Raw genomic sequence first — 12,465 nt, forward strand, 5'->3', positions numbered from 1 at the left:
AGGTAAATAGATTTAACTTGCCTAAAAAGTCAGTATTGTAACATTATTCATAATTAAAATTTATAATTCTTTTTCAAAAAAAGTTTGTACGAGAATAAAAACATTAATTTGCATATGCAAAATTACAAAACAAAGATAATGAGAAAACCTGTTCACAAAGTAATAAACGAAACGCTATTCCATTTAGATTTAAATGTATTCCTGTAGTGATTGTCATTTATTGAGTAACTTGTAATAGGAACCATACTGTAGAAAACATCCTTGCTAAAAAAAACCTGCTAACCAGGTATTTCAGCTGAAAGCATTATGAACTGCTATGACGACACAAAACAACTTGACAAAGAATTAATATCTTTTACAACAAACAGTATAATTATCCAATAAAAACAAAATTAACAACGACAGTATATTGAGCAATTATTCTAGTAATTAAACTCCACGGATTTCTCCCAAAGGGTTTGTACTTTCCTGTTGTTGATTTTAAGATGTGCAATTGATTAGCCTCTGTTGGTAGGAATGCATCTTGAGAGGATTGCCTCGATATTTTCGTTTATTCATAAATCTTGATTAAAGTTGGATAGTGACTAGCAGTGAAACCTGGATGGTCTATTTCATCCTATTTGGGACTGGTCCTCTGGGTGTATATTCATTCTAGTGTTAATTTTCACATGGTATCTCATCGAACCTAGTAATTTAACTTCAAACACTAAAGCGTTATGCGTTGACCTACGAAGTTCAAATAGCCACTGTCTTGTGTAACGAGTATAGAGACTGGTCAACTGAATCCCTTAACATCAAAAACGGGAAAATATTAATCCTTACAAAGAAAACGCGTGCCTCAGGCTTTTAAACGATCTATAAATATTTGTGTTAAGACTGAATAAAACAAATATTATTATGATTTGTCAGGGTTTCTTCAGCAACATTAATGGGGGCCTTTGTACTACGACATGATCTTAAACTTTGAAACACAGTAGTCCTATAAGTTACTTTATCTCCTAAAATACTATATAAACTGAGATGCTTACATACTTCTTGTTCTTATTCTACAGGCAGAAAATCTAGTCTCATCCATTCTCGCTTGCGTGAAGTTATAATTTTCAAAGTATGATTGTGTGTTAATCGTAGATTTATTTAGTTATGGTAGATCAAGTATTGTGTTAGGACTGATCCATTGCAGTCGTTAACAAAAATGGGAAGATACAAGTAAATAATACCAATTGAATTGAATGAAGCACATTATTTGTGTAAAGGTTAATGATACCAGCCAGTTATCCAAACCATAGCAAGTGGATTGACTTTTGAATCTGAAATCCACCAGTTAAAATTTGAACAACCTAACAACCAAGTGATCACTTCATTGTTTATAAATTTAAGGACAAAGAATGTTGACTTGTTATTACAAACAACATGATCAATAATATTTTTCAACTTGAAAAGTCTAATTGAATGTTAAAAATAAAATAAAATTCCTATATAAGAACTAACTGAAACATGTAGATAGAAAATGATGAAAAAATAAAAGAAACTGAGGACCAATGAAATAAACAAAACATCACAGAAAGTTTTCCTATTTTTTAACATACTTGTAAAAATTCTGACATGTCGACTTGTCCATTCTTATTAATATCCATTGTATTCAAAGTAGACTGTAGTACTTCTTCACTAACATATTCACCAGATTCCTAAAAAGGTTAATAAATATTATTTGTAAAAACATTCATAAAATACAATAAGAATATTGTACTTATTATTACTATTATTCAGACATGTAGCTTGAAGAAAGTTAGCTTAGTTACGAAGATTTTACCGAGAACTGATAATATCAGCTGGATAACCATTTGATAAGTTAGTTATAAACAAAATAGAAGCTGGTACTTATCTGTATCGATCCAAGTCACCATACCATATCAGCATAGTGAGATAAAATTATCAAGATATATGTCACAGTAGTAGAAGTGGTAATAGTATTAACGGTAGTAGAAAACATTAGACGTAGATAATATGATGAGAATTAAATACTGTACTAAACATATAATTTTCAATAAAGTCATTGTTATTCATTAATAATGAATTCGCGGAATAAAAAATATAAAGTAATTTCAAAGCCTAAGATTTAGTGGAATACGATGTGTGAATGAATCTTAGCCATTCTAAACGATTCCGAGCCATATCACACAAAGTCCCAAATAGTTGATCGTTGATCTCTCATATTATCAACACTTCACCAGCTGATGTTAATATATGATTAAAATTGTATTCAGATAATTTAATTTGTTCAGTTTATCAAATGTATGCTGAACTCAATGAACAAACCGTTTAAAACACCATATTTAGAAAAAAAACTACCTAGGCAAGCTATAAAAAAACGCTTGAAAGCTGAGGTGTTTGAAATCATTCAAAACTACGGATAAGAAATGTAAACTTGTTTAGTAAATATCTAGAATTTAAGAAGCATAAAAACAATTCAGTGAAGAAAGTTGTTTTGGCGAAGATTTCATTTACTTAAGCTGTACAATTGTATTCATAGTTAGTATATTCGTGAAAGTGAATAGTTTACAGTGAAATATGTGTGTTGTATAATTTTAAACAATTATTATGGTATGGTATTATTTCTAAAATTGAGTTTTCTTTAAAATGCTAAAACAGTGACTTTATGGAGTCTGCTTATTACATCCCGACCGTTGCTGCTACCATGACGTGGTGGTCGGGCTTGACCATCGTGATTAACCAATCGAGCTATACTGGCTGGAACAATCGTTCTTTAAGGTCCTACCATGCCAGACAGGTCGGTTGAAGAGCGGTAAGACTAAAAGTAGCAAAACTAAGGTCCGAAGGCGAAGTCGTACTGAGCACTGTACAGAGGTATGACGGCAGGAAGCTGTTTCCTTCAAACAACCAGCATGACAGCGATGCTACCTTCCCACAAGGAGGGGTGGGGTTAGAAAAGGTCGACCCTAAAAATGCACACCAGCGGTAAGGTCCCAACAAGTACGGAGCTAACACAAAAATTACTCACAAAAAAGCAATGTGTGACCGATCTCAAGCAGTTGTCCCTTGGGCGCTGCGGTCACGCTCTCAGGTCACTAAGACCACTTCTAATCCAATTTCCTTTTCAGGTACCTCTAGAAGAACCCTTCCACAGTGTGAGCAACCGGGAAGTGATAACTGCCCTCATACCTCTAACAGCACTCAAGACCTTATTACATGAAACATTTATACAATCGATTATCTTTACATTAATTACTTGAATAAATTGTACTTAAAACAAGATGGAGAGGAATCAGTATCAGGTACATCGTCTACAGAATTATCAAAATATTTATTGCATATTAATCTAGTGTGTAATTTTTTGGCAAAACGAGTTTACCAAATTCAATAAAACACCATAGATAAATGTACTATTTTTGTCTTAAATATTCATTTTAAAAAAATACTTGAAACAAAATAATCAGTTTTGAATGGAATTATACTATGATATGCTTTGACGTAAGAATTCTGTAACATTCAGTTACTTATAGAAGATTAATACTTACAACTATGAATCGTTTAAAACCAACTAAAATTATTTATAGAATGCTGTAGAGGTATGTGATTTTAAAGATCCAGTGAAGTTATAAATCTAAATTATTGGATGCCAACCTAGTGGTTTCAAGATCAGGCGGTTTTGCAAAGTCCGAAGGTCATAGGGCCATGAATGCATACTGCTGAGTATTGTACTAAGATGAAACGGTTGTCTGACGCTTTACGGCTTTTAATGATTGTCTAATCATGATGTGGAAAATTAAGAATTCATAAAAGTCACGATGGACCAATATTATGCATATATTTTTATCGTATAACTGCTAAATAACTAAAGTATTCATATTCATGTTCCCCTTATCATGAGCTTTATTTTGAACTATAAACTATTATTATATGATTTACCATTCTTGAGTTTTCCCTAGTCTATTAATTACTGTCTCCCACATTCACAGCCACATTTGGCTAGATATTGTACAAATGTTATTTTCTATTTTATCGGTACGATGTGGTCAGTCTGTTTGGTATATAAACTCAGTATGTTTGAAGTATAATGATTCATACCGCAGAGGCTGTTATCGGTGTTCTGGACTTAACTGGCTGGACTAGGCAGAAAGCAGGACCGATACATACTCTAGACTGCTCGTACGGTTTTCGTGTGTCACTGTTCCAATCGATAATTCGCTGCTCTCTGATTGGTGGTCTTATCACGTTCATACGTTAACAAGACATCCACTCGGTCGCAAGTTATAACAATAACCATCCTGTGACCACAATAAATAGTTGTTATTTATTTTTTGAGGAACACTTAAAAAGAAGTTTTATTATTATTATATTTGCTGACAAATAAATAATCAGATAGACTACTTCGGATCAAATAAAAATCTTTGTTGGACTAGCGAGGGATATAAAAAAGATCTGACTGATAAAACTCATATTATGTGTTGTTCAACATATTATATCATAATAAGTGATTAAATTCACTTAGTATTGTTTGTTTGAATCTTCCCATTGATGTTTAGGACTGCAACTGGTCAGTCTCTAATTGGCATATGTGCATACTGTGAGTATTGTCTCGATATAGTCTAAATTCACAAGCATGGTAAGTGATTATTTATTGTATTTAGGAAAATTTGAATAGTTAACATATTAAACTTGAAATGAATCATTAAAGTTTTAGGAAATAAGTATGTACACAGTAACAAAAGTTATGGAAAACACCAAAACAATTTACGAGTATTTCTAAAATGTCGATGGTAATTAGCAAATTGAATACAGAAAAAAAATCACTTAGATATCTTGGTTTGATAACAACTTACAGTACAAAATTTGCGTAAATCATCCAATGAAACATATCCTTTAGTGTCATGATCAAGTTTACGGAAACTTTGTAAAAGATGACTAATTTCATCAATAGTCAAATCCATACGAACACCTTCCATAACACGTAGACCAAGACCCATTTCAGATTTTAAGAAGTTCTGTAAAAAGAAAAACAGAGATGTAACAATCGTGTAAAAGTGCATTAAGAACATGTTACCAGCTAGAAAAATCAATGAGAATCCAGATACATCTGAAATAAATACTGATAAGAAATTGTTCACGATGTGTGACGTAATATATATATATACATATAAACATTGCATAAACCAAAAGTGAGACATAGTATGTGTTAAATTCATAAAACATTTTCTGCACAACTATCGGTTATAAATAAAACGTAACATAAATGACGTTTTCAAGATATAATTAAGGTAAGAAGTTTGTAGAAATTATCTAGTTTACAAATAATTGTCATGATGGACTAACTTCAGCTTCGAAACTATTAGAGGCCAAGATATATTGAACTGCTTTATATTTAAATTAAGACTTCATAGACGTACAAACCGAAAAACTCAGAAGGGAGTGAATAGAAAACATTGGGATTTCGTAGATTCTCATAGTTGAAAGCGTGAGTCAATTGAAGCTAGACCACCAGGGAAAACCAGGAAGCACTGGACGGCTGTTTCGTCCTATTATGGGACTCCTCAGCAGTGCGCATCCACGATCCATGGTGGTCTACCTTCAATTGACTCAGGCTTTCGACTATGAAAATACTAAATCTCCACAAAACCCCTTCTGATTTCGTAGATTGTATGTTAGTTTTAAACCAATGAATTCAGGATACAGTGATTTCTATTTTTAACTTGTGTCATTCCATTCCATCAATGTTACATACCTCATTAGTGTTATGCTTGAACTCCACTGGTCATACGCATGTACTAGAAATTTCGAAATTTCTCTCGAAGGTATCCACCCCTCAGCACATGATCATTATTGATATAGGAGGTTTGTGAAAACCCTTCAATTTGGACATCGTTCTAATTACTGATTGACAAACTGCTAATAAGTTCGATCTTTGATGAGTGTACACTAGTGCAAAGCATCAATCTAGGACAAAAGAACTATCTTATTTTCTTTCAGTATTAATTACTCTTCAAATGGAGCTAATCCGTAACAAGTAATATCTTTAAGTTATAATTCAATCAAAATTATAGCCAACAACACAGTCATGAAGTCGTCATACATCTTTTCTGTAGTAAGGAGAAAATATATGAGATAATAATAAATTCTTTTGTTTTCATCTAACGCTTTATCCGCCGACATAAAGATGAAAAATTTGATAGTAATTAGAATAGAAATATTTTGATATTATCATTTTGTTCATCGTCATTATCATCATCATGATTATCCATCGAAGACAAAAATATACGTGTAAAACTTAGTCTAGACAGCCAAGTAATAGTTCAATATTGTTTACTTTTATTTAAATGTATATTTGATTCTGAAATAAAGGTTAAATAACATCGTATATTGCTTTGAAGATATTATCCAACTTTATATTATAGTTGATAATTTACAGTTTATTTATTGTAGACAGCTACATCTATATGATTTTACTGGATCTAAATAGTACTTAATAACCGTAAACCCGACTGTTGCTGCTATCATGACGTGGTAGTCGGGCTTGGCTATCGTGATCGACCGATCGGGCTATACTGGCTGGAACAATCGTTCTTCAAGGTCCTACCATGCCAGACAGGTCGGTTGAAGAAGGGTAAGACTAAAAGCAGCAAACCCAAGGTCCGAAGGCGAAGTCGTACTGAGCACTGTACAGAGGCGTGACGACAGTAAGGTGTTTCCTTCAGACAACCCTTCCCACAAGGAAGGGTAGGGTTAGAAAACGTCGACCGTAAAAAAATGCACACCTCGCCTTATCTCACGGATATCCGTCTCCGTTGGTTGGTAAGGTCCCAACAAGTACGGAGCTAACACAAAAATTACTCACAAAAAAGCAATGTGTGACCGATCTCAAGCAGTTGTCCCTAGGGCACTGCGGTCAAGCTCTTAGGTCACTAAGACCACTTCTAATCCGATTTCCTTTACAGGTACCTTTAAAAGAACCCTTCCATGGTAAGGGCAACCGAAAAGTCATAACCACCCTCAAGATCACTATATTCATAACCAATTTCTCTCTTCAGTTCCTATTATTCCTCCTACCTCCACTTTCAACATTAAACTTCCTCTTTCGGCTTTCTCCTCAAGTATCACCATAGCCAACTATTCTAGTGCGCAAAACACTGTCCCAGGTCTACTGAAACCTCGCTCCAAACTACACATTGGAGACTTCAACGTACGTACCCTATATCAAACCGGCAAAAACTGGAAAGGAGAGCCAAGGACAGAGTAGGTTGAAGATTGTTGGTCGGCAGCCTATACTCCATGACGAGTGACAGACACAAGTAAGTCACGAGTTCAAACTCAATGTAACAATGTTGATTCAACAGATCGAGTATAGTTTGCTATGAACAAAATGTGTATGCAGTTTCAATATTAGTAATATGGTGGAAAAAATGAATAGAGCAAATATATTACACAAATATTTTATCAAAATTCTAGTTTACCTCTGCCTCTCGCATTTCTTGCTTTTTTCTTTCACTATTCCATTTTAAATGTTCACCCATTAAATCAACAATTCTTGGTAAAGCTTCTTCCGCAGCTCGTACATTCAAAAATGCTAAACGAGTACGACGAGCAAGAAAATCAACAACATGACAAGCATATTCTCGGCATGCATATTCCACCTAAAAAAATTTTAAATAGAAAATCTCTTTAGAAAAAAAAGTAAATTACATGTATGATATTGTGAGCAATAAACGATGTAATCTACTAGAGTGTGAATAACACATCACACTGATTTTTCGTCCCAATTGTCTGTAAAATGTAATCATATTGTGGGAAGGAGTAAATATTACAAAGTCAAGTTTATTAGTTATGTCGGTTGGTTATAGACACATAATTGTGTGATACTTTAAGTATGGGTTCAAAAAATAAATTATTGATTAAAACATGTTAGGCTCTACAGTTAAAAGTTCATAATTACTGTGATATTTTACAAAGACCAAAATAAGATATGCACTAGTAAATTCAACAATGGTGAATTTTCGCATCTGTTACGACATAATGGTTTAGAAATTGTGTTATTTATCAATTAGTAGGGTCATTTAATAAAGGTTAGCATGATTCGTAGTAAAGTGTCAAGTTATAATCAATATAATAGCAATACAATAAATAGAGTGAACAAAATGTATAGTAGAAGAATCCCGTCTTGTTAATTGAGGTAATAATAACATCGTGTGAATATAATATGTGATAAGAGAGGTGTTGTCAAAGTAATTGCGATAAAAAAGAATTTGTGCGAATTAGGAAAGGTAAACGTGTAGGTTAAGAAATATAGAAAGGCATAGGGAATGGGGGGAAGGAATAAGAGGTTTATAATATCCAGTTTAGATATCTGGTGATTCAGTCGTGGACCAAGATAAACATAGAGGCTGGATACACCTCTTCTGCATAAGTTAGGTTTTCTGAAGTTGATCCAGATGGCTTTAGCTATGTGGATTGTTTAGAACTCGATACAAAAAGAGAAAGCTTCATGTATTTTTATATGATTTTCACTGTCTACCAAGTGAGAAAGAATAGTGTTGTTAAAAGATGCAGTGACTCCTTTTCCCAAACATGCTGTTACATGCTCGCGAGAACGAAAGGAAAAAGCCCTCCGAGTATAAACTAGGTAACCAGCTCCATAGGGGCAGTCGAAATGGTATACACACATGGAGGAGCCCACCATCGGTAAACTATCCTCGATTTGTTGCGTAAGTACTGGTTTGGTTGAAAAGACCACATGTAACTTGGCGCCATGAAATGTCTTCAACAGATCTTTTGAGTTGACGTGTTGAAATGTCACCTGCTATGGTTCTATTTTAAATCGAGTTTCAGATAGACGGTTTTCTCGCTGATTGTATTAGTTTGTTCTTTTTCTTACCTTCTGATAGAAATTTTCTGACATTATCTGGATAGTCAATATGTCATGGTGTGCTCTTTAGTTTATCTATTTCGCTATCTACGCAATCCTTAGAACATAATAGTTTGATTCTGTGACTGAAACATTTAACTAAATTTATTTTGTATTGAAGAGGTTTAAAACTATGCGAGTAGGTATACTGACCCGTCCAAGTATTCTACCTAAATAAAAAAAATTTTATGGAACCGTCTATTTTTGCAAAAAGTAAAACATCAAGGGAAGCTATTTTATTATCGTTTCCTTCTTCGCTGATGAATTTAATAGCTGAGTGAACGTGATCGGAACTGTTCAAAACCTCTTGTTTGTCCATATTTTCGTCACACACGATTAGTGTGCCACCTATGTATCGATAAGAATAATCTAGCTTATCTAGGATATCACCCAACGGTTCATTTTCCTGTTTGGCTTAAAATTTTTTTAGCGGGAATGAGGCTTACGGGTGATCTTATTGCTGCTCCATCTACTGGTCTGTAAATTTCGTCGTTAAACATATAGTAGATATTCTTAGTGTATTTCAACAGAAGCTCCTTCATTGTATTTATCGTGATTGGTACCTCTATTTTCTTTTCTAGTTGTTGGCATATGTAATAGAAGGTTTCTGCCAGTGAAATGTTAGTGAACAAAGATGTTATGTCTGGTGATGACATGTTTTTGCCTTTTATATTCATATTCTTTATTGTACCTAATTGTTAATCTGACCGTAAATAAATCATAGAAAGATGTATGCATTCATGTAACACTTTGATTTATTGTGGAGGCCAAATAAATCCTGATCTATAATCGTTGTGCTTATATTCATGTTGTCTGATTCACAGTTTCCCAGTAACAAGTGCCAAGTCAGTTAAGTATTCTAGGAAAATAATAATGTACTTTTTAGTACTATTCCCTGGAAGCTCTATACTTCATTCGACTATTCCCAAATCAGAACAAGAATTGAGAGGAAACAATCTACATTCTAATAAGTCCGAACAAAATAGATGTGGTAGTAAAAACATTAATACTTATGTAAGATTTACATAAGTTTCTTTCAGTATCTCAACCAGGGTTGATTGATTGAAAAATGAATCAATCAGAATATTCCCGTTTGATTTGAACTTAAACATGAAGTAGTCAGGATATCAATATGCTGACCATACATAACCACCTAGTTGGCAAACTTTAGGAGATTTTCTTCGAAGCTAACCACTAGCGAGCAAACACGAGTATTACAAAATTACACTGTTTCATGAGCATGATATGGAAAGGTAAACTTTCATCAAGAAATGACGTCATCGTTGTTATTTAACGGTTATCAAGCAGGTGTCATTCCATGATGAAAATCCCTTTGACGTGGTATACGGAAAAAAGTCAAAAAGTGTCACAATGAACAACTGACACCAGTAAGTGTTGCATATTATTAATTCACTTGGAAACCAATTAACAAACACTATCTATATGCTGATTTGTATAGCTGGGCTAACTTAACTGTACAAAAACTTTATTGGAAATGGTGTTGATAACAGGGAGCTTTCATCTTGCTAGTTCGTGAACTAACGGCATTGGTAACAGTATGAAACAGCAGTCCAGGCAAACTTGACAGCTAGAATAGATCGGTCAAATCAGTACAAAACAAACCTTACCAGACAAGAAATATTGAAAACATGAAAGTATTTTGAAACAAGAAACTTAACGATAGTATGCATATTTATTGGTGTGACATTCTATAACATGTTCCCAAACTACATGTAAACTATACAGTATAACATGCCTAAGTAGAAAAAGTGAAGGCAATTTCACAGACAGTAATAGCACTATTCTCCTTATTATACAAATTACCAATTTTATGACAAAATAAACTTACTTCAGCTTCGATAAAAGGAAATTCAGGATGTAATTTTTTACCTAATATTGGCCATCTTAAACCAGTTAGTTTGGACATATTAGCTATAGTGATAGCTTTATCACCATAAATCCCTGTTAAATGACGTGCCACATCCACATCCATACCATATTCTTGAACAATTTGTATAAATAGATTTGGTGACCAACCATGAGCACCCTCTAAAAGAAGACCTTTGGTACGACATGGACCAGTTGGTTTAAGATCACATACCTAGTTAAGTAATAAAATAGAATAAAATAATGCCCGATAAATTTCTGCATATTTCTCTTGTAGTAACAAAATGAAAATATTAAAATAATTATTAATTCTAATGACAATCAGCTATTAGGGGCATAAAATGTACAAATGTATGACCGTGTTTATCAAACAACGATAACTTGGCGGTTAAATGATTTGACCAATGAGTATCAAATCACATTTCACCCAACTCAGTTTAAACAACCACATAGTATTACGTAACTTTACATAAACAGTGCAGCTTGAAGTCAAATGCATAAACACGTACTCATTAACTGATTCACTGTTAATAAAATAGCGACTTTTGTTAGTGGACTATTTAAATAAAGACAGAACGTTTTTACTACCTTTATCGCTTTATCTACAGTCTCTTCTGCCATACTTCTGTAAGTTGTCCATTTACCACCAGCAATTGTTATCAATTTAGACGGCGAAACATCAATAATATGATTACGTGCAATCGATTGTGTATCAGAAGAATTTGGGTCACGAACAAGTGGTCGAATACCTGCCCATGATGACAGTACATCACCACGACGAACTATTAACAAAGAAATAAATATAGTAATAACAAAAATGAATGAAACGAAAAAATTGAGTAACATTTTAACTAAAACACTAGTTATGAAAATGTAAGATTAATCGAGCAAAACCATGTTTATTTACGTGTATAAGGGCGTACTGTATAGATGTAGACAAGATTCAGAATATCTTGTCAAACAATTATGAAGATTTCGATAGTGTAACGTTCAACGTACCTACGGGAGTGAAAATTGTTAGGTGAAAGTGCAAAAACATATCGGCTTAGTGTAGCAAACATTGAATAAGATGTCGTAATTATCCATAAAATGTAAAAGAAGGTTCCTAGAACATTGATTAAGGTTGTACCAAAATACTGTACGACCGAAACTAAATGACTGCGTACGAAAGCAATGAAATATGTGTTAACGACATCTGACAGTGATACAAATCAAGATTGTGAACTACAAAAATTGATACGATGATAAAATCAAATGATCTATGTAATTATTAAAGATTTAAAATTACGTTGATCCATTCATCAGGTACTTAAATATGAACTACACTCTTAGTTTAACAGCTAGTGATACTATTCTATTTCCCAAACTACAGCGGGTGGAGTAGGGTTCGAACAAGGGACTTGGTGGCTGAAAGTTCGACGCGTTAACCACTAAACCACCGTTCAATATAATCAAGAAACAGATATTCCCTGTGACATTCTGAACCGCATTTACGAGTGTCACAGTCTCACATGGTACCGTGATTTATGCTACTTATGTTTTCAGATATAAGTAGTATGTAACACCAGTCGTAAGTGGAATGTATGCGAGAAGAAGGTTTCTTCATTCCTGTTTTCATCTTGATTGCTTTTAGTTTCCTTCTCTCTTCTCTTCGTTTCAATAAT

At 33.6% G+C, this 12,465-nt stretch overlaps 1 protein-coding gene across 1 annotated transcript in view; it reads right to left on the reverse strand.

Annotated features, from left to right (window-relative positions):
• The window catches only part of Smp_121990 (putative glycerol-3-phosphate dehydrogenase), a gene marked incomplete at its 5' end in the record, with an annotated part of 52,477 nt that overhangs the window by 4,347 nt on the left and 35,665 nt on the right, over positions 1-12,465 (reverse strand). Inside the window, 5 exons of the mRNA XM_018795053.1 lie at positions 1,587-1,685; positions 4,842-5,003; positions 7,467-7,646; positions 10,764-11,015; positions 11,390-11,583. Of these exons, the coding sequence (XP_018649404.1) occupies positions 1,587-1,685; positions 4,842-5,003; positions 7,467-7,646; positions 10,764-11,015; positions 11,390-11,583 (887 nt within the window). The remainder of the gene's footprint in view (positions 1-1,586; positions 1,686-4,841; positions 5,004-7,466; positions 7,647-10,763; positions 11,016-11,389; positions 11,584-12,465) is intronic.

Source organism: Schistosoma mansoni, chromosome 1, assembly GCF_000237925.1.
Source record: "Schistosoma mansoni strain Puerto Rico chromosome 1, complete genome".
In the NCBI taxonomy this organism is placed as follows: Eukaryota; Metazoa; Platyhelminthes; class Trematoda; order Strigeidida; family Schistosomatidae; genus Schistosoma; species Schistosoma mansoni.